The sequence below is a fragment of the Onychomys torridus genome, chromosome 5, assembly GCF_903995425.1.
Source record: "Onychomys torridus chromosome 5, mOncTor1.1, whole genome shotgun sequence".
NCBI classification, from domain to species: domain Eukaryota; kingdom Metazoa; phylum Chordata; class Mammalia; order Rodentia; family Cricetidae; genus Onychomys; species Onychomys torridus.
In genome coordinates, this window is record NC_050447.1 from 86,884,493 (window position 1) to 86,907,268 (window position 22,776).

Below are 22,776 nucleotides of genomic sequence, written 5' to 3' on the forward strand. Positions count from 1 at the left end.
GGTTATGTAGGGGGTGGGAAAGGGTATTTGGGGAAGCATAAAGGGGAACAATGGGGGCTTTCATAATGTAAAATATGATGTTACTTAAAAGTGAAAAACAGCCAATAAAGCTGTTCATGTAACCCTGGTTAGAAAAACTCTGTTTAAGAATAAATAAAGACAGCCTGAGCTATTCAGGGTCACTGGAGTGCAGTCCACTTGGAAGTCAGAATTTTTCCTTGTGCCAATGCCCCTTCCCCATCTTCAGATCTGAACCCGAGCCAAGGCTAGACCCCAGCAACTCTATACAGATCACCCAAAAGAGGCATGGTCTCCCTCTAATTCAGCCCTGAAACAGAGTGATGCCCACACTTACATGTCCTCCACTGTGATGTCTTTCAGGATCTGGCAGTAATCTACATTCCACACAGCCTGGTCATCCCACACCTTAGAGGCCAGCAGGATTGCCCCGAGAACAATGCGCTTCCAGTTGGCTGGACAGATGTCAATCTCTGCATACGTCAAGAGCCTTTCAAGGTATACCTGAGGAGACATGAGGAAGCCAGTGCTAAATGCGTTCAGTTGTCTCCTCCACCCAAGGAACCTGAGCACAAATCCCACTTCAACAGTCCTGTAAGCAGGTGTTACCTGGATATACTTATTTCTTATATGAATACCTGCTGTAATCAGTGAAAAAAAGTCTCGAAAATGATGTCATTTATAAGCGCAACCAAACTCAAGGGCAATGACAAAAAACCCCATCAAATATACATAAAAAATTTGTTGAACATACTTAAAAATATATAATCTATTATTTTTTAACCTATTTTTATTGAAAATAATTTTTTCCACAAATAATATTCTGATTGGTCTTCACTCCCTCTACTCTTCCCAGTTTCTCTCTGCCTTCCCTCCCATCCAGATCCCCTCCCTTTCTGTCTCTCATTAGAAAACAAACAGGCTTCTAAGGACTAATAATATAAAATATGTAAGAAAAACCAAAAACTAACACATTGGAATTGGACTAAACAATAACAAGGAAAAGAGCCCAAGAAAAGGCACAAGAAACAGAGCACCCCTCATTCACACAATCAGGAATCCCATAAAAATATTAAACCGAAAGCCATAACTGCCCCAGGACATACTTATTTTTCAAAGGTCCTATGAGTTTTATTAGAAATAGGCCAGAGGTCACAAGCTGTAATAGTGAAAATGTAGCTGATCTTGTAAATATTGAGGCTGGCATAAATCTCAAAAGCTTCAGGTCAAACTATATTCTGACACAAAGAATGTAAAAGCTATAAACCTACACAATTTTTAAAAGGTATTTTACACTTGATCTTAGCTAATTTCTAAGAAGTCACTGACCTACAGAGTAAATTTATTTTTAAAAACCATTTCTGTGTATGCATAATGTGTTAGCCATGTCATGTTGCACAGGTGGAGGTCGGAGGAGTAGGCTCTCTCCTTTTACTTTTCTGTGGGCTCTGGGAATGGAACTCGGGTCTCCAGGCTTGTGCAGCAAGCACCTCTAGCTGGTGAGCCACCTTGCTGGCTGTGACAGAGGTTTGTTTGTTCTGTAAAGACAGGGTAGCACAGCCATATCTGATGGGGATGGCAGAAGTCATGCACAGCTTCTTGACAAAGATCCAGCAAAGCTGAGCAGCATAATGGCTGCCATGCCACTTGTGGTTTTCATCTCCTCTGTTACACACTTGGTGGACTTTTAATATTTATACAATTTCGGTAGACTGGGTTGATAGAAATTTTCTTATGAATCATTTATGCCTTCTCCCAGGGGTACTGCTTCTAAGCTTCCCCAGCAAAGTCCTGAACAGTCTACTCCTCCTGCTTTTAGGGAGATGTCCTTATCTACTTGAAAGTTTTCCTTATACCTTGGAGGTTGTGACGACATTTAGAAGCTGGAGGTCTCTTTATGAGGCTATGAAATATCTTGAAACATCTGTCTCTGTACTTACAAAAGAACAAGGAAATCAAAACAAAGTAAACTTAAAAAGGTGAACAAGATTCGGTGGGCTAGAGGAGTTGGCCGCAGACCAGACAACAAGCCTCTTCCCACTATAGGCTCAGGCGATTATGTGGCATCTACAGCAACAAAGTTAGATTAGCTGAAGTTACTGCTGCCCTTCCCAGAGACTTATATTGATGAGCAAAGAATGATGTATAAAGATGATAAAAGAATTAGATGTCAAGACCTCCTTTTGTTAGAAAAGTTAGCACATGCAGAACCACTGTGATGTCATATGACCAAGGAACAACAGAATGACAGGATTAGACAGAATGCCAGAATTTGTATTAAGCCAGAATTTGAATAGTAACTACAGCAGTTTTGGTTTGAGAATTTTTCTTGGGCACTCTGACCATGGAGTTAATAATACACTGCTTGGGACATGGTAGTCTGCCCAGGATGGTTTGGAGATTTTGTTTTGTTCTAGTGTTCTTGTAGCCACAAAAGCTAACAGCCTGAGAACGGGCTGTCATATGGCTCTAGATTCTTAAAAATTGGGTTATAGGGTTAGTGAGTAAAAATGATTATAAAAGATAACTGTTTATCAATGATGATTAAACTTGAGGGAAAATGATTATAAAAGATAACTCTGTTCTGTCACAGTTTATCAATGATGACTAGAAAATATTCAAGAGGAAGTGAAACACATGTCCAAAAACAAAAATGGTATGATCTGTATTTTGAAACAACCTGAATCTATCCCTACTTATGGAATTCTGTATAAATAAACACTCTGGCCAGTCAGGCTGCATTATTTTCCCAACTATCATACTTGGCCCATCCTTCTTATCTCTTCCTGTCAACCACTGGGTCCAGCCCCCGGCAACAGGGTCTTACTATGTAGGTCACAGAGATCCTCCTGCTTCCCTATAGTTTTTTAAAAACTGAGCTTCATTGTAATTGTAATTCACATCTGGCTGCTGATAAACCTATATTGTTATTACTGTGGTAGAATCCACACAACATGGTTGGATGGTGGTGGCATATGACATCAATCCCAGCACTCCAGAGGCGGAGACAGGTAGATCTTTGTGAGTTCAAGCCAGTCTGGTCTGCATAATGAGTTCCAGGACAGCCAGAGTGGTTACACAGAGAAACTCTGTCTCAAAACAAACCAACAAACAAAATATACCCAGCACAACACTGTTCAACCATTTCTAATTTTATCTGTAGCACTAGGTATGCTCAATGTTCTCTGACCATCTTCACCACTGACATGAGTCCCAAAGGAAACTCCACATATCTCTATACAATCCTTCTCTATCCCAGCCTCTGCATCCTCCCCAAGTCCTCCTTTTGCCAACCCTTACAAGTACTACTGCACTTTTTTGTCTCTATTTTACACCAGTGGATCATACAATATTTATCTTCTTGTGCCTGGTTTATTTCATTCAGCACACCACCTTCATGTTTCATCAATCTGTAGCACTACCAGAACTTCTTCCTTCCCAAGGATGAGAAATACTTCATTGTATGCACAAGTCCCACTCTGTTTAGCACTAATCTATAAGTGGCCAGGTTAGGCAGCTTCTTCTGCAAGACAAAGTGAATAATGCTGCCAACACTGGGAAGTCATGTTTTGGTCATTTGGGGTGTAGTTAAGTGGAGCTGCTGGGCCTTCCAGTCATTCCATTTAGCTGTAAGAAGAAAGCTACCACACTGTTCCCCACAGTGGCCGCAGCGTGTAGTTCAGTAGTGCTCAGGTGCGATTCCTCCTCTATTTTATGTGTTCAAGGTGAGAATGGCCATCCTGATGGGTATGAGCTAGTACCTCACTATAATTCTGATTTGATGAAATGACACTTAAATTGTTTAGATGAAATTTAGATTTTGAAAATGAAACCAAACAACACAGGATTTTTTTAACCAACAGACTTTAGTTTAACACAACCATTAAAAACAACAACAACAACAACAAACCCAAAACAGAACGCCCCTTGTTTAAGCTGTCATGGGGTTGGAGAGAGGGCTCAGAGGATTCAAGCTCTATTCCAATACTCAGAACAGGTTGCTGCTTATAACTTCCTGTGACTCCAGCTCCAGAGGATCCAATGTCTGTGGCCTTCACGAGACGAGCATTGACACATTGACTCTCTCTCTGTCTCTCACATACACTCCCCCGGCTTTCTCTCTCTCTCTTACGTCAACATACACACACAAACATACATTCACACACACACACACACACACACACACACTCCCCCGTCTCTTTCTCTCTCTCTTTAACATGTTCTAAGTCAGCTGCCTTTTAGTTTCCCTTAGCTAAATTAGACTATTTAAAATTTATCTCATGTCTGCAGTTTTTATGATGCTCATTTATAAAATGGAACTCCGTATGAAAAAGAAATGAAACTCATATACTCAATACTCTTAAGAACTTGCTTTCTAAAATCTAAAATGATGAAATCTGCTAGTGTTACATATATTAAGCTCACATATAGTATTTGTACAGTCTTTTTTAAGATTTATTTATTTATTATATATAGAATGTTCTGCTTGCATGTGTTCCTACATGCTAGAAGAGGGCACCAGATCTCATTACAGATGGTTGTGAGCCACCGTGTGGTTGCTGGGAATTGAACTCAGGAACTCTGAAAAAACAGTCGGTGCTCTTAACCTCTCAGCCATCTCTCCAGCCCCATATTTGTACAGTCTTAAATATTTACAAATGTAAAAAGCCACATGTGGAAAGGAAAATGTTAAGCACACGAAGTGCAGATTACATTCTGTTTAAACAACAAGCCTCCTAAGTAGAACAGAGATTTCTTTAAGAAAGGAAGCCGGGCGGCGGTGGCGCACACCTTTAATCCCGGGAGGCAGAGCCAGGCAGATCTTTGTGAGCTGGAGGCCAGCCTGGGCTACAGAGCGAGATCTAGGAAAGGCGCAAAGCTACACAGAGAAACCCTGTCTCGAAACACCCCCCCCCACAAAAAAAGGAAAACCCACACCAGATATGGCACCGGGGGCCTTCAGGAGAGGCTCAATTTTGGCAAGTTGAGAGGGCCAGTAGCATGGACTGGAAGATGTACTAAATAAAGTGAAAAGACAAGACATCAGGCAGCATCAGGCAGTCTGAGTGACACCGGACCACAGCAAGGGGACATAAGGGCACTCACCGACCAATCTTAAGTACAGATCCTCTATGGCTCTATACTAACCCTGAGCCTACAGGTTACAGTTGACTGTTCAGGGTCAGAGAAGGGCCTGGGCAATACCACTGACTGGAAGTAGCCACTGAAAGGAAAATTATGAATCAGGCTGACCAGAGAGAAGCAGTGTTTGAAGTGGGGACCATCTCAATATAGTCCAGACACTTGCAAGAAATGACCTCAAAGCCCCAAAGGTGGAAGCACCTAAGGTTTCTGAAATGTGCAGTTGGCTATGTATACTCGTTAGAAACAGGAGGTGCCAGAGGGAAGAGGCTAAGTAAGGTGACTGCAGATCTGACAGGATGCTCTGTGTCTAGATATATCAAAAGATGTCCCAAAGTTGTGAGCAAGCTGAGCAAAGGAGGCAAGACTGAGCTTTAAACTCGATCGAGTCTGTCCAGGCAGAACAGGCCCAAGGCCTGAGGTGAAGAGCAGCAGAGACGGGGAAGCTCCCTCCCTGGTTTGAAGCTGGAGACAGGATGGTGGGGTGGGAGGGGAAGGAAGGAGTAGAGGCTCCATCTCTTTGCTAGGTTCATTCATGTATGAAGAATACAAGGCTGCTCCATACACTAAGTACCAGGAAGAAAATGGAATTTCTGTCTCTCATAGTGACCAACAAAATAAGAAAAAAAGACTCCCTGAATGACAGGGGAGCATAAGTGTGAAGGCGGGCACACTAAGGGCTAACCTCTGCAATAAAATAATTTCCACTGGCGCAGGCAGAAAGGTGGCTATGACATTTTATTTTGAGTTAAAACTACCTAATTGATGGATACTAATAGCACACTAGATATTGCCTGAAAAGAGCCAACATGTTTTATGACATGCTATTGATACCCTTTGAGGGCTTACTGAAGGAGGGAGACATCACCATAACATGTTACATGTGAAGAAAGCAGCTGTCACACCACAGGAGATAATTAGTGAGTGCCTCTTACCAGCATGTGACTCAGCAGAACTTGTCAGTAACACTGTATTTTGGGGGGAGTTCCCATTAGTATAGTTTAATTCTATGCCAAGTAACATCCAACTGATTTTCACGAACAGTATCTCCAAACAGTGCTAACAGGATACTGTTCAGCTCCACTTCACATTACAGTCACATAAAAGCAGTCCTAACGAATCTCTAGACAACACAGGTTATTGCCATCTGTGGAGTTTCAGAGGACTCTGTCAGCTGCAGACAAAGTTTTCAAAGGCATTTTGAACTAGGAGATTAAATGCAAACTCACCAAATCAAGGACATTCATCAAAAAAATTCTGATGAAATTATTCCAATCTGAATTTTTAAAAAAAATTATTTTATGTGCATTGGTGAGAGGGTGTCAGATCCTCTGAAGCTGAAGTTATAGACAGGTGTGAGCTGCCATGTGGGTGCTGGAAATTGAACCTGGGTCCTCTGGAAGGGCAGCCAGTTCTTAACTGCTGAGCCATCTCTCTAGCCCTCTAATCTGAATTTAGAAAATTATGTGAGGTCAAGTGTACAGTCTGAATTCAAACATGACACAATTTCTTTTTGGTATTAATCCTATAATCTTACAACTATTTGGTTTAGCCAATCAGAGGTGGCTCCAATAAGGTCTAGATCAAGAGTACAAGATCAAGCCAGCAAAGAAAGTTGACAGCTTCATCCCACTCCGATTCTATCCTACTTCAGATGCTACCATGCCTACTTTAGGACATGAGAATTATTATCCAATCTCTCAGCACTGAATGATGCTTTACAGATTCTAACTTGTGAGCACGAAACAAATTATTGTAAGGGAGTAATTACAGCTTCCTGTTTATAAAATTTCTCTACCTTTTCCACCTGGATTTTAGTACTTGATACTACAGGTTTTTCAGTAGACAGACACTAAAGGTTGCAGTTCAGCGACAGAGCTATCGTGCTAGCATGGTAAGCCTGAGATCACTGCATCATCACCCCTTCCTGCCTCTTTCCTCCCCACCCTTTACTTCCTAGGATTTTTGTGTTGCATAGGCTGGCCTTGACCTCCAGCACACAGGTGATCCTCCTGCCTCAGCCTCCCAAGTATTTAGGACTCTAGGCGTATGCCACTATATCCAGATAAATTTTTTTTAAAAGGCACTTTAGTTCATGGTACTTTATTATACAAGTCTGAAAGTCTTTGAGGGTTCCCTACAGTGAAAATGGAAACACTAGCTGCCTTGGAGCTTCTACTGAAAGCTAAATGAGCAAACATTAAACTAAGATCCCACTTGGAAGTTTGGTTCCATCTGTTCTTTCAACACTATTTCTATGTAGTGAAGAACGGTTACTAAGAAAACCTCAAGCATGATGATGGTATGTGCACACATACAAACTTCTTAGTATTTGTAATCAGAACAACACTCTATCTTTTGCTTTTGAAGGGTAGATCTTTGCAGCCCTGGAGAATACCCTACTCATTTATGAGGTATCAGGAAAAACAGAAACAACAGAATAGCACAGACAATAGTGAACTGAAGCAGGCTCAAGGTTTGTCCTTACAGGGCCTGCTTCCAAGGCTGGCCCTTAGCTGGCAGGAGGGGACAGGGAACAGAGAGAGGACAAGGAGAAAGATGAGGAGGGTTAAGATGACCAACTCACAACGTTGATATTTTTATGTCATGAACAGAAATGTCAGTGAAACCCACTAATCTGTATAATATATTATTTATAATAACTCAAAGTTTCCTTACAGCATAAATTTTACCCTAAATCTCATCAATGGTCTCCTGATTTTTCAGCCTTTCTTTTCTGAAAACCCTGCTGCTGAATTCCTGTTTGGAAACTGCATGCAACTCCCCAGTTGGATCTCAGAATCTATGGTCATTCTGGATCAGTAAGTATCACTTGAACGGGTCTCACCCTGCAGCAGCCAGGCAGTTAGGAATCATGAACCAACACATGAATGAGCAAATGGCTTACTGTTGAGTTAGCACACGTCATACAAACTTAGTGTGAAGAGACACAGAGCCAAGCTTTCTGTTAGACAGCAATCTACCCAGAAACTAGGGAGCCAGAGTCTGTTCTCCAGGCATGCTCGGTCATAGGCAAAGCTCACTTCTAATCTGAGAGACATCATGTGTAAAGATCAGGGATGATGAGGGTCCACTTTTAAACCCACTTCCCAAACAACATTGATCTAGAAAATCCATGAAGTTTTAACATCCTAACAATCATTTTTTCCTCACTTGAGTCTTAAAATGTGGGTTTCTATACTATCAGCATGGCCTACCAACACATTTACACCAAACAAATCAGAAGCTACACTTCCTCTGTCGAGGCCATGGATACGCACAATTCACTGACATTTCAACGCATACTGGAATAATGACTGACTATATTCTATTGTCATTAAGATCACAGTGGGGAGTGAACAAAAAGAAACCAGACATTGGTAGAGGATGTTCTTGGTCCATACTACCTTGCATCAGCCCTGCTGGACTCGTCTGCATTGAAAACTTCAGGACTGAGCACTGACTGGTTCTGAGTGGGATCTCATACATGACTTTAGGAGAGGACTCTGAAACACTCCACACTCTCAAGACATTCATCCTCTAGTCTCACAGAAGACATAGAAGCTTCCACAAGTTTACCCAGGGTCACCTGGTAAGAGTCTCTGATGCTGACACTCACCAGGGTGACAATGGCACATTCAGCTGTCAGCTGAGCAGCACTGAACAGTGTCCGAACGAACCGGTAGATCTGCTTCTGCTCTGGGTTGTGTTTGTCATAATCTGGTGGCACTTCGGATTTCTAGGAAAAAAGAGTTTTCAGATGACTGCCAGCTGACAGGAGCAAGAGACAGCTAACTAAACCATCTCATGAAACACAAGGAGGCGATTACCGAAAGAGGGTGGAGGTTTTCATCAAAAATATCTAAGAGCATCCTTCCATCTGGGTCCCTGGTGAGGAAAAGCAATAGAAAATCAGTTTGCTTTCTGCAGAATAAATGCCACCCAAAATGAAACAAAACATGTTTCAGTTCACCTGTAGTTCAACACACAGAAACTGCTAAACTTAAGAGACACTGTCAATAATGAGTCATTCTTCTCAGGCACAGTATTTAATCTTTTTGTTGTTATTGTTGAATCTACAAATAAGAACCTCTAGGTGAATTAAGCAAAAATGCTGATTTTAATTTTTCAACTTTCCCGTCTTAATTTCTTAGGTTAACAATTCAGAGTAATAGCGGGTTTTATCTGGACACTGTCCTACAGACATGTGTCATCTGTTCTGTTCTTGTCCAGTCCTCTTCCACATTCCCCTTCCTGTTTCCTCCCCAGCTCTGGCTGCTTTTCTTCCTACCCTAGTCAGTTCCCTTCTACTTTTTTCTTTTTTTTTTAATCTCATGTCTTCCACGGCTGTCACTGTTTTCCACCTTTCCCTCATGATCCCCGGCTTTTCAAATGAACCAAATCTTAAATGATTTCATTTTCACATCTTTTTTTCTGACTGTTGGTAACCATATGGTGGTTGATTTGAAGCAGTCTGGGGGGGAAGGGGCATGCAGCAGGCAAGGAAGATCAGTCTTGCAGCCACTCAATGCCAAGGAAACTGCCTGAAACACTCCTGCTGGGATTCAAGACTACTGGATATTATGAAATGCAGTATTTTTACTGTACGTACAAAGATATCTGACCTTATAGAAGCATAATGGTTTAATTATGAAAAATAAAGAATTTTAGTATTTTCTACTGTTATTTCTCAGCACGGAAGCATCAAAATGAACATTTCTGGATTACAGTGTGTTAGAATATCAGATCTTAGAAAATGCAGTTTGAATAAATGACTTGAGTTTCACAAACTATTACTCAGTATATCTGGTATGGGAAAGAACAGAATTTCCAGCCATTTCTAAAATGGCCCTAAACATACTTCTGCCATTTTGTATTGGGCATATATGTAAAGCAGCATCCTCAGCATTAATAATTATGAAAGCAACAATAAATCCAGAAAAACTCCAAAGTCCCTGTACCCTGCAGTATAAATACTCAGCTAAGATTTCTTCATGTAAAAATAAACAAGCACATCGATTTCACAAGTCTGCAAATTTGTTTTCCTTTTTAATAAATGATAAAATTATGTTTTACACTATAGTAAATTTCTCATATCAGTGTATATGTGGTTTGTATATCTACTTTATAACCAATATAGAATGGCTGTGAATGGGGCAATGTTTAGAAGAACTGGGTCTTACAGTAGACAAGGCTGGCCAGTCATTGGTCTACATATAGCAAACAGGGTTGTGGCCTCTGGTCCACACACAGCGCCTTAGGATGCTGACCTCAAATATATAGTACTTTGGGCTGGTTTCTGATCTCATAGTGCATTGAGCTACTGACCTGTGATCTATACAGCACTCTGGATCACTGCTGTCTATATAGAACCTTGAGGTGATGGCTTCATATGTACAGGGCTTTGAACTGGTGGTTTCTGGTGTACTCAGTGCTTTGAGATGCTGGTTGCCGGATACATACCACTTTGAGCTGCTGGCTTTTCATCTGTACAGTGCTTTAGGGTGCTGACCTCTGGTCTACACACTGCCTTGTGCTAGCTTCTAGTCCACATAGCACTATCAAGATACTAGCCTATGGTTTGCACAACATTTTGGGCTTCAGGCCTCTGACCTGAAGAGTGCTATGAGATGTTGGACTCTAGTCAATTTGGTACTTTGGGCTGCTAGCCTCTGGCCAACTCAGAGCCTTGGAGTTTTGGATTTTACAGAGAGCATCTCATCTCATCAGTGACAGATCTACTGTTTAATGTAATTTGAATTTTGTCCAAAAATTTAATTTAAAAGCCACAATTAAGATCAAGTCCTATTTTGCTTTTCTACGGCAGTGGTAACACACTAAAAGCACTTTGAAGAGACATGTCCTGTCTGACAGGAAGGCTTACATGTCCTGATCACCGCTGATCACCGAGGGAAGCTGAGACAGGAACTCAAGGCAGGATCATGGAGGCAGGAGCTAAAGCAGAGGCCATGGAGGGGTGCTGCTACTGGCTTGCTCCTCCTCATGGCTTGCTCCTCCTCTGGTGTGCCCATTTTGAGTTTTTTGTATAACCTAGGACAACCTGCACAGGGGTAGAAATGCCTATAGCCAGATGGGCCCTCCCACATTAACCCTCAATCAAGAAAATGCTTCCACAGATGGGCCTATATAGGCGGGTCTGATAGAGGCATTTTTTTTTTAATTGAGATAATTTTTTCAATTGTCTTAGCAGGTGACTCTAGCTTATGTCAAGCTAGATCAAGCTAGAGTTTGCTTGACAAAGCAAGCAAACAAATGAACAGCCTCACAGTGGTTTTTGGGTAATAGCACATAACTTCTAGTCTGTGTATAAAGTTTAGGTTCAGCTTGAGAACACCAGGCTTACCGACCTACCCCTCAATATATCTGTTGTGTTAAATACTCCAATTTCTGCTTTATAAATTTAACAACTCTATAAAACAGCCCAGTGTCTATTCTAGCATCAGGCATAGAAACTGATCAAAAGTTCTGAGCATCTACCTGTGCCCTGGGACTGTTCACAAGAGCCTGGCAGTAAGAGTATAGATAAGCCCAAGTAAGAAGAAAGGCTCAGTCCTACCATGGAACTTAGAAGCAGACAGTTCCTCCTTGTGCACTTGGCTGCAGGGTCATGTCCCCAGCCACTAAGAATCAGCAGACCCCATCACCTTCCCTGTGGCAAGACATTTGAAAGCCTGGCCAGTACTGCACTTCCTTAGATAACCAGGAGTGCTATTCAGTTTTTCCTGATGAATGGAAACCCTCTAAAAACCATGTCGTATGCCAGAGAAACATTTGCCACAAATAATTTAGGAAAATAAAGGAAGGGGTGGCGAATGTAGCTTAGTTGGTAGCTTCTGCCTAGTAGAATGAAGCCTGAGACTTGAACTACAACATGGACGTAAGTGGGGTGTAATGGTGTACCCCTGTAATCCTAGTACTTGACAACAGTCCTAAATTCAAGATCACCCTTGATTACGTAATAAGCTTGAGGCCAGCTGGCTTATTTAAGATCTATCTCAAAAAAGGGGAAGTGGAGAGGAGAATACCAAACAAAGTAGGAAAAAAGATCATAAATTTAAGCAAAATGACTGAAAAAATTTAATGTATCCTCTGAGAGATGAACTGTCTCCTTCCCTATCCATACAAAACTATGTATCTCAGGTGAATAGTACTACATCCAGCCAGCTGGCAGATGTATGGCTAACCCCACAAGGCTGTTTGTAAGCTGTCCATGACAAAGTCTGCAGACATGACATGTGTCCTGCCCTCAGAGAGGTTCAGGATTCCACCTCCAGACTAATCAAATTAACCTCATTCTTTCTCCACTTACAACTACCTTTGCCTCAGTTCATCAACACTCAACTATAAGAATAGGGATTAAAAGACATGGGTGGTAGACTGAGCTCAACTCTTAATTTTCCAGTTGACTAGTTGTATAGTTTTAAGGCATTATTGAATCTCTCTGAGGTGGTTTGAATAGGATTGGTCCCCACAGGCTCACAGATTTGAATGCTTGGTCACTAGGGAGTGGTACTACTTGCAGGGATTAGAAGCATGGACTTGGTGGAGCAGGTGTGGCCTTCTTGGAAAAAGTGTGTCACTGGGGTGGGGGTGAGGGGTGGGCTTTGGGGCTTCAATGCTCAAGGCAGGCCCAGTACTTCTTTTTCTTCTTGTTCTCTGCCAATCCAGATGAAGAACTTTCAGCTACCTGTCCAGCACCATGTCTGCCTGTGTGCCACCATGCTTCCCACCATGACGATAATGGACTAAACCGCTGAATGTAAGTCAGCCCCAATGAAATGCTTTCTTTTATAAGAGTTGTCGTGATCATGGTGCCTCTTCATAGTCAACAGAACACTGACTAAGACACCCTCTGTGCCTCAATTTCATTATCTGTAAAGTGTAAGTAATAAAAGTAACACTTCTCAGATCTGTTATTAAAACTATAAATTCATGCAAAGACTGACAATGGAAGTCTGAGTAAGCACTTAATAAAGCTGCTTGTTATTAACATCTATAACTAAAACAACTTTTGGATGTACTTCACCAGCAGAGGGCATGCTTAACACCCATGGAACTCTTGGCTCAATTCTCAGCCCCAAAACAAGAACCAAGAAATCTCTTAAAGATGCTAATGGAAAGTTGGTTTCAAAGCACACCTGTCTCACTATTGGTCTTACAGGTAACTTCAGCCGCAGGGTTTTCAAAGTTTGAACTTGTCCCAGAAATGACAGGACAAAACTGGCATTGCTACTGTTATTCCAGCTCAGAGGCTGAAGCTGCTGTCCGTGTCTTACATGGAAAACTCTTAGAGACACAACAGACATCAATCCCAATTACAGCACAGGAACAACCCACTACAGTGAACACCTTCCAGGTGCCTGCTTCACATAGCCATGCTTCCCTAATCTCACAACTCTCTCATGTGTGAACAGCCTGAGTAGTTATGGAGTCTGTCTTGCTGTTTAGTTCACAAACTAGCTTTGCACTTAATATTATGTCTGCACACATCACATGAAATACTGAAATGAGACTGTGGTTTAGTGGCCTTTGTGCCTATGAAAATTAAGAGGATGCTTTGAAAAGGTCCAATAAAAGGAAATCATCAAAAAGAAATTTGGAAGACTTTTATGATAAAAACCTGAAATAATATATACTCAGTGTTCTGCAGATGCCTTTTAAATTCCTCACTATTGGGAAAACATGTTTGGGAAGGATGAATTACAGATATGGCTTAATGCCCCAGACCTAAATTATGCCTTAGTCCTAAATTAGCAAATAAATGAATTACTATACTTTTCTTCCTTTCAAATTTATTTTTATTATTTTTAATTATATGTCTGTGTGTCTGTGTATGTACATGTGAGTGCAGGTGACTAAGAAGAGGTCAAAGGCGTCACATGCACTTGGAGCTGGAGTTATGAGGTTGTGAGCTGCCCAATGTGGGTACTGGGAACCAAACTCAGGTCCTCTATAGGAGCAGTGAACACTTTTGACTACTGAATTTTCTCTCCAGCCCCTGTTTCCCCCTCTTTTTACAAATGCATGAGTGAGTGCTATCTGTGTTTGAGAGTATGCCCACATGTGGAGCCCCATGGAGGCCAGAAGAGGTCATCGTATCCCTTAGAGCTACAATTATTGGCATTTTTGAGCTGCACAATATAGGTGCTAGAAGCCAAACTTTGGTCTTCATGACTAAGCAGCAAGAAGAACTCTTCAATTGCTAACTCATCTTTTCAGATGCACCTTAAATACTTTAAAGATTTAAAAAATCCAATTTTATCCAAAGTTTTCAAATTAATCAAACCACTGCAAGATACACTTTCATCAGGGAGAGCTTCTACCATATTTTATCAGAATTTCCAAGTGAATTTAAACTAACCCTAACAGTTTCTAAAACACAGATGCTTAGTTAGTTACACAGAAAAGAACCAGTAAAGAGGGAGGAATCTGAGCCTTCTCATGAAGTCTCATCCCACCATAAATCCCCAAATGTGGTGCTCCTGGTCCAGAAGTAGCTTCCTTCTTCCCTGGCACACTGGTGCATTAACCTTTACAAGGTCTATTAAAACACGAGTTAAGAATATCAATTCAAGGCTAAAGAACAGGAAGAACATAACAAGACAACGTGTGATACTTTTACCACAGAATTAAGTGTCCACATACCTGTTTTTGATGTGGTAATATATCGCAAGAGCTACACTGTAAAATAAAACACAGGAATTCAATGTTCCATAAACACACTCACCATTTCATATACTAGGTACTATCAAGTAGAGATCACCAAATCTAATTAAAAGCCACAGAGTCCACCTGTAAAGCCCCATTTCATTCAGTGTTGATCAGAACATACTCCACATTAAGTCACTCTGGTGATCACTTCCAGAAATTGTGAGACTATTTTTGGAAACAATAGAATAACAATAGGAAGTTACAGCTTTTCTATCAGATTTTTAGCCTTCCTCTTTTAAAATGCAGGTACAAATCAAACCTATTTAGAAATCTCCAATTCACTGCCTACTGGGTTAGCAAATTACTCCTTTGTCTGTAACTTCCAGAAAGAAAAATGCGCAGTAAGAACAGTGGCTGCTCTTCCTCACAGCATCTGGGCAAGCTATACAGCACAGCCACTCACTTCCTGAACTGGTGGTGTAACTCACCCAGGGCATTGTCTTAAAACTGTCTAAACTTTTCAAATATTCGAATATAATAAACATTCATTTTCCTCAATTTTTCATTTCTAATGTAAAATACAATATATTCAACACAGAAATTTGGGAAAATATAGAAAGCTTAAAGAAAAATCTGAGTTGAAATGTAGTTCAGTTGCAGAGTGCTTGCCTAGCATGTGAGTGGCCCTGTGTTTGATTAGCAGTACTATGGGGAAACAACTTTAAAGCAAAATTGTCTTTTAGCAGGAATGGTGATGGAACACCTGTAATCTCACTTGGGAAGCAGGAGAATGCAGAGTTTTAGGCAAGCATGGGTACAAAGAAAGACTATGTCTCAAAACAAAAGAAAATAGTCTCTTTGCCCCCAAAATAACTACTATCAATTTGAGATATACAGTTACTGCCTATATGTGTGTGAACAAAGAGGTTGGCATCCTATGCTTAGATAGCCATGTTAATGCTTTTCTTACCTTAGAAACAATTCCTAACAAACATCATTTTAAAAGCTGCTAGTTATACTTCATAGTTTGACTGTTAATAGTTAATCATTCTCTATGACTGAATATTTAAATTATATGTAATATTCAGTAATTCATTCACACCATAATAAACAGGCTCACAAATATCTGTGTACTCTATGGCTATATTATTTCTATAGGAAAGCATGTACAATGGAACCATTAGGTGGCTGGACCTAACACATGCTCTTAAGCATCCTGCTGGAGCATGATCAATGTACTCACTAGTGTCTTTTCACTACAGCTTCACTAACACTCACCTTGAATACTTTGATAAAAAAACCTTTTCCTTCTGAATAGAAAATGGCAGTTTTGATCATGACCAAGTTGAATGGCCACCTTAAAAAAAATTGTCTAAAATTCTTTCTAATCCTTTTGTCTTCCTTTAAAATGCAGAAAAATGCCTCCAAGTTATTTTCTTAGCCTCTAAAAACCCAGATCATTTGCAGGACTGCAATATGCTCTGGTTCTCAGAGAACAGAAATGGCCTTTCAAGAAACCACCAGAGGTCAAGTCGATGGGAGGGTGACAACAGAGACCTAAGCCAGCTCTGAGGTCTCCAGGAGGCTCGAGTGTGCTGGATTTCCTGAGACTGAATCACAGCCCCTGGCACACATCTCTTCCCAGACCCACTTACTTCCATGACCTCAGCTAGGTGTGAGGATACTCAGGACCAAGGGGTAATGGGCCGTTCTTCCTAAAACCTCTAAAGGCATCTGAGCTGATGAGGAGGGTTCTGCCTAAGGTGAAAGGGCTTCAGAGCTAAGGTAATAATGACTGCAGAGCATCTTCCCATACATTCATAGCCCTACAAAAGACCCTATATTCTAAATGAGATGGATCAGGTTCAAACAGCAGATCAGGATTTGTGACCTGTACAACAGTTGTGCCCTTGGGGTTGGGGATTTAACTCAGTGGCAGAGCGCTTGCCTAGCAACTGCAAGGCCCTGGGTTGGGTTCAGGCCTCAGCTCCAGGGGTGGGGAAAGGTGTTGTGCCCTTTTCTTCCACTACATCATCTTTAGAGAGAAGGACACTACTGCTTAGTTATCCAGTAGTTACAATGCAGTAACAGTCACCTCAAACCTAATGACTGGTTTAGTAGAATCTAGTTCATAGCTGGGTCCCTATGCATCCCACAAGGGCAATGGAGTTAAGAGACACAGGCCAAATAAAACACATTTATAACTGCTGGCAACACACCTGCCTTCTCCTTAGCCAGCGCTCTATGAGCCAAAAATATGGCAATCCTAAGACTCTGGTGGTCAATCAAGCAGTGGCTGTCCTAGATGACCATGGGGGTGAGGCATGGACAGTGGGATACATGGACTCCCCGGGTTTCCTCTGCTCTGTGTGTGTGTGTGTGTGTGTGTGTGTGTGTGTGTGTGTGTGTGTGTGTGAGAGAGAGAGAGAGAGAGAGAGAGAGAGAGAGAGAGAGAGAGAGAGAGAGAGAGGAGAGGGAGAGAGAGAGAGAGAGAGAGAGAGAGAGAGAGAGAGAGAGAGAGAGAGAGACTGACTGTCTCTGACTGTTCTGGGATTTAGCATGAGGAGCTGGCTGTGGAGGTATGGAAATTGCTAAGTCTAGCTCCATACCACAGATCTAGCATTTAAAGCAGTGACAGGAAATCCAATTTTTCAAAGGAAGGACTATATTCACTGGAAGAACAAGGTTATCTTTTCACTCCCCCCACTGCTGGGCCTCACCCTAGCCCTCCAGTCTCTCTCCCAGTAGTCCACCTATCCACTTCCCTTTCCCCACTGTTAGATTCATCCCTCAAACCTCCAGTCATCCTGGACCCAGCAAAATTTGCAAACTCTCTTGTCCACTTGAAAAATCCCCAATTTAAGGAGATGTTGTCATACCAAATTAGTTTATGAATCAATGGGTTAGAACTCAAGAGTATTCTCTCAAGGGACAGTAGCTAGGGACATGTTTAAAAAATACATGTTCTGCCCCAGAGATTGAGATTATCCACAGCAAAGCTCAGCTCATCTTAATGGCTGATCCATTCAATGACAAAGATAAGGGTAAGAGGGTCTTGGACTTAAAAGAGACAGAGTATCAGAAAAGGGAATGGGATGTTGCTGTCTGCTGAGGGTAAGGTTGGATGAAGTGGAGATGGGGTTGAAATATGGCTGCTGTGTCTACCCTCTGCTCTTCTCTTCCTTCCCAGTGTCTCCCTTATGGTGCAGAGCCACTGTCTGGAGGACTTAGGAGGTCAGCTACTACCTCTAGTTTTTGAGTGCTTCATCTTGATCATAAATGAGTGAGAGAAGCTGGTACCTGCTGAGGACTCCAATAGCCCAACCTAGTTCCCAGCACCCATTTCAAAAGAAGATACCTTCTAAAGCAATTAAATAGGAGAATTTCAAGTTTAGGTGGTACAGATAAAATGTCTAAGTTAAGGTGATGCAGGAGACAGAAAGAAGACAGCTGTCCCTTAAATATGGAATCCTTACCCTTGGCTGCCTACAAGACCCTCCCAGAAGTAACTTCAAAACTCTGTTTTCTAAGCCACACCCCCAGGCAGGTGCATCCAGAATGCATGTATGACAACATTAAACTTCCAGATGACTCCAGTGATTTATGTGAATCCACAACCATAACCAGGTACTTGCACCTCTCAGACATGTCATCTGTTTTTTTCCACCAGGTTCCTAGTGTGTGTGTCATAACCAGTGGTGATATTAAGTCACCTAAGGGTGGAAGGTGGAGAGCTTGGTCTCTGTGAACTTGAAGAGCTCCTGCTACCCTGGATAGACTCCATCCTTCTCTCTCATCTGATCTAGGGTTCAATGGGAACTGGCAGATTTCACTCCAGGCTTCTCAGCTGGAGCAGCTGCCAAAAAACCACAGGGCACGAAGATCTTCAGGTCTTTTCACTTTCCCCACAAGCCCTACGTATTTCCAGAAGGTTCTATACTGTCCATTTCCTAGCAGTGAGCAAGTGAATGGGCTAGGTGAGGTCATTCAAATAATTATACTATGTACCTCTTCCCAGTTCCCATGGTGACCATCTGTGTTTATGCTCACTGGCCATCACCCCATTCCTAAGGGCTGGAGCATTGAGGGAAAGGAACCTATGTGATCAAGCACATATACTTAAAAGCCTCAGTTTCCCCTTTACAGGACTAAGACACTGACCATGGAAATTAGTTACAGTCCTCAGGACCTGGACTGAGGCAATGACTGTCTCATACAATCGTAAACAGTGCCTCCAACTCAGAAAACTTGGCCCATGAAAACAACATTTTATAGGTAGTAACTTGAGCAAATTCATGTGCTACTCTGCATTGTTATTAGATGTGTACTTTCTTAAACAAGCAGAGATAAAATGTCCAGATTTTCAGTCAGGCTGTTGAATCCAGGCCCTACTACAAAAGTTCTCTGAGACTCCTAGCAGGGTGGCTGCCGTCACTGTGCTGATGAGGGCAGTCCAGAACAGGGGAAACCAGCTCTTTGCCTCTTTAAATGAGGAAAGTGAATCCCCCTGAAAAGGGGTATGACCCAAAGACTCCCCACTCTTCCCTTTTAAGATAAGGATCTAAGGCCAAATGTAGAAGAATACTGCCTAAATGCCACCTCAGCTGCGGAGAGGATCATTGTTAGACTACCTCACCCTCAGCATAGCCTAAGTCCCCATCTGGGACTTGGAGGGGGAAGGTCTCATTTCATTTAAAAATCAAAATACTGGTTCTGTGCTGGGATGGCTTTGGTCCAAACTGAAAGGGCAAAATTATACATACATATACAGGAAACAATGAACATATTTTAGAACACCAATATTTAAAAGAAGGTAAAATGTTAGTTTTTCTTTTTCTTTTTCTTTTTTCTTTTGTTTTGTTTGTTTTTTGTTTTTCAAGACAGGGTTTCTCTGTGTAGCTTTGCGCCTTTCCTGGAACTCGCTTTGTAGACCAGGCTAGCCTCAAACTCACAGAGATCTGCCTGGCTCTGCCTCCCAAGTGCTGGGATTAAAGGCGTGCACCACTACCGCCTGGCTAGCTAGTTTCTTTATATAAGTAGAAACATGCACAAATATTCTGAATCCCCCACATCTTAGCTATCACAGCTGCTTTAAAAAAAAAAAAAAATCTCCAAGTGTCAGTGATCCCCATGCTATTAACTTTCCCAGGTCCTATAAACAGCTTTTTGGTGAAGTAAAGAAGTCTGAATAACCTTTGGACTGGAGAGATAGCTCAGAGGTTAAAAGCACTGCCTGCTCTTCCAGAGGAGCCAGGGTTCAATGCCCAGTACCCATGTGGCAGTTCACAACACTCTATAACTCAAGTCCCAGGGGCTCTGATGCCCTCTTCTGGCCTCCAAGGGCATTGAATTCACATGGTGCACAAACATATAAAATACCCCATACACATAAAACAAAAGTAACTTTTAAAAAATATCTTGCCAGGCATAGTGGCCCATGCTCTTATTTTTATTTATTTTTCTGCTTTAATAAATTTTTTATTCATTTTCATACCAACCACAGATCCTCCTCTCCCAGCCTTCCATCACCTCTCTCCCAAATATACCCCCCCCCATTCCCTGCTCCAAAAAGGTAAGTGGCCCATGCTTTTAATGGGCCAGAACTTGGGAGGTAGAGGAAGGAAGATCTCTGAGTTAGGAGCTAGCCTGGTCTATATAGGGAGTTCTAGGACAGCCAAGACTAGAAAGATCCTGTCTCAAAACAACGAAACAAAAAAACCAACCAACCAACCCCAAACCCCCAAACTAATAAACTACAAGGAAGTGCACACCTACCATTTGATGGTGTACTTGAGGTTTGGCTGGCTGACTGTGCTGTCATCTAGGAAGATGGTGGAACAGGAGCTGTACTTCCTTGATGTCTGGCCTGGAGGATGCTAGAAAACAAGAGGACACCAGTTACATACCAGTCACATACCACTTAAGATTCCGCCAAGCAGCATGTGCCAGCTGCTTTGTCAACTCGATACAAGCTGGAGTCATTTCTAGGGAAGGAACCTCAGCTGAGGAAGTGCCTCCACCAGACTGGTCTGTGGGGCATTTTCTTGATTAATGATCTATGTGGGAGGGCCCAGAAAATTGTGGGCAGTGCTACTCTGGGGCTGGTAGTCCTGGGTGCTATAAGAAAGCATGCTGTACCTGCCATGAGGAGCAAGTCTATAAGAAGTGTTCCTCCATGGCCTCTGGTTCCTGCCCTGAATTCACTAGGTGATGGAGTATGATTGGGACATTCAAGCTGAAACAAATCCTTTCTTCTCCAAGTTACTTTTGGTCATCGTATTATATTACAGCAACAGAAACCCTAACTAAGACACAACATTGCCCCTTTCTCTGAGATCAGACCACAAAGGAAACATGCTTTAGCAAGAGTTCCACCATAACTGCTAACAGGGCAGAAGTTCCGGGCCACACTGGGAGGTGTCTTACTCTTCCATGTAAGTCACCACCATTCCCAGTTGCCATCTTCTTTATGGGACCACAGGAAACCTGCAGCATGCAGTGGACATTAGGTGAATACACATAGGAAAGGTGGCATCTTAGTCTTATGCAGTAAAATCAGGTTGAGAATCCACTGCACCCATTTCTCTAGGTGCAAAGTTGACTTTAGAGCCACAAATAATTCAGCCCACCCAGATCAATTAAAAAATCTCTTGGTTAATATGCTTAAATTCACACAAATTTATAAGTGAAAGTGTTCCTCTGTTCGGGACACTGTATAGTGAAGTGGAAGATTGGACTTTAAACAGATGACCTTTAGGGGACAGGTGCCCTTATGACTGTGGTTTCTTAGTGATGGCACAAATTCGAGTTCTGTGGAGAACTTTAGTAAGAAGCCAGCTTCTGAGAGGCAACACGAACTTTACAGCCATGACTGCTAACTGACTGCTAAGCAGACATTTGTCAGATGTTTGGGAAACAGGGTTATTAATAGACTTTCATTTGGGTAATTCTGGGGGGGGGGCGGTGAGGCGAGGAGGACAAAAGAGGAGGGGGAAAAGGAGGAGGAAGAGGAGAGGGAGAAGAAGAGGAGGGGAAGGGGAGGAAGAGGAAGAAGCAGAAAGAAGCAGAAGCAGAAGCAGAAGCAGGAGAAGGAGGAGAAGAAGAAGCAGCAGCAGCAGCAGCGGCAGCGGCAGCGGCGGCGGCGGAGGCAGAAGAAGAGGAGGAGAATCATCATCAAAGGATGCAAACAAGGTTCCTTTTGCCTAACACTACTTTGACAGGCAGGTGCCACTTTCAGCAACCAAACCAAATCCCTCATACATCACAGAATCACTCGCCTGACCTGTGTACTTTTAGCAAAACCCTGGGATACAGAGTACCTGAACTAAGGCCCAGATGTCTGCTCAGTATGTTCACATCTGCTTCCTATGTAGGTTTTTTTTTTTTTTTTTTAGCAATAAAACTATAAAGATCTGCAGCAACCTGAGAAATACATAAAAAGGCTAAAACCACACTTTTCTCTTGGGAAATTACTGCTCAGTATTTTAAGTGGCTGGTTCTTGAAAAGAGCACTAGAGGGCACTGCTAGCGGAGGTGCTGCAGAGTACTTTGTAAGCAGCACACAGGTCAGAGGCACCAGCTTCAGGCCATCAGGCATGCTCGGGCCTCCAGCTCAAGCTCACTACTAGGTGCTTGTGTGTGGAAAGGACATCAAGAAAGCTTGTAAAGTTCAAGTTAGAATTTCAACATTAAATTTATTATGGCATTTCAGGTCAATTGAATAATCAACATTCTCTTTAAGATATTTTGGGATGCTACTAAAAGCTATTCCCTTGTAGCAATAACACTGAAATAATATATTAAGAAATATAAGAAGTGAAAAAAGCCATAAAGGGTTGGGGATTTAGCTCAGTGGTAGAGCGCCTGCCTAGCAAGCACAAGGCCCTGGGTTCGACCCTCAGCTCCAAAAACAAAACAAAACAAAAAAGCCATAATTATGACATT

The 22,776-nt window shown here is 42.0% G+C and overlaps 1 protein-coding gene across 1 annotated transcript in view; it reads right to left on the minus strand.

Moving 5' to 3' along the window:
• Positions 1 to 22,776, minus strand: part of Ccny (cyclin Y) — a 131,173-nt gene that overhangs the window by 18,178 nt on the left and 90,219 nt on the right. The window contains exons 4-8 of the mRNA XM_036187776.1: positions 20,608 to 20,708; positions 14,827 to 14,862; positions 8,991 to 9,048; positions 8,780 to 8,899; positions 356 to 522 (exon numbers count right to left, since the gene is read on the minus strand). Of these exons, the coding sequence (XP_036043669.1) occupies positions 356 to 522; positions 8,780 to 8,899; positions 8,991 to 9,048; positions 14,827 to 14,862; positions 20,608 to 20,708 (482 nt within the window). The remainder of the gene's footprint in view (positions 1 to 355; positions 523 to 8,779; positions 8,900 to 8,990; positions 9,049 to 14,826; positions 14,863 to 20,607; positions 20,709 to 22,776) is intronic.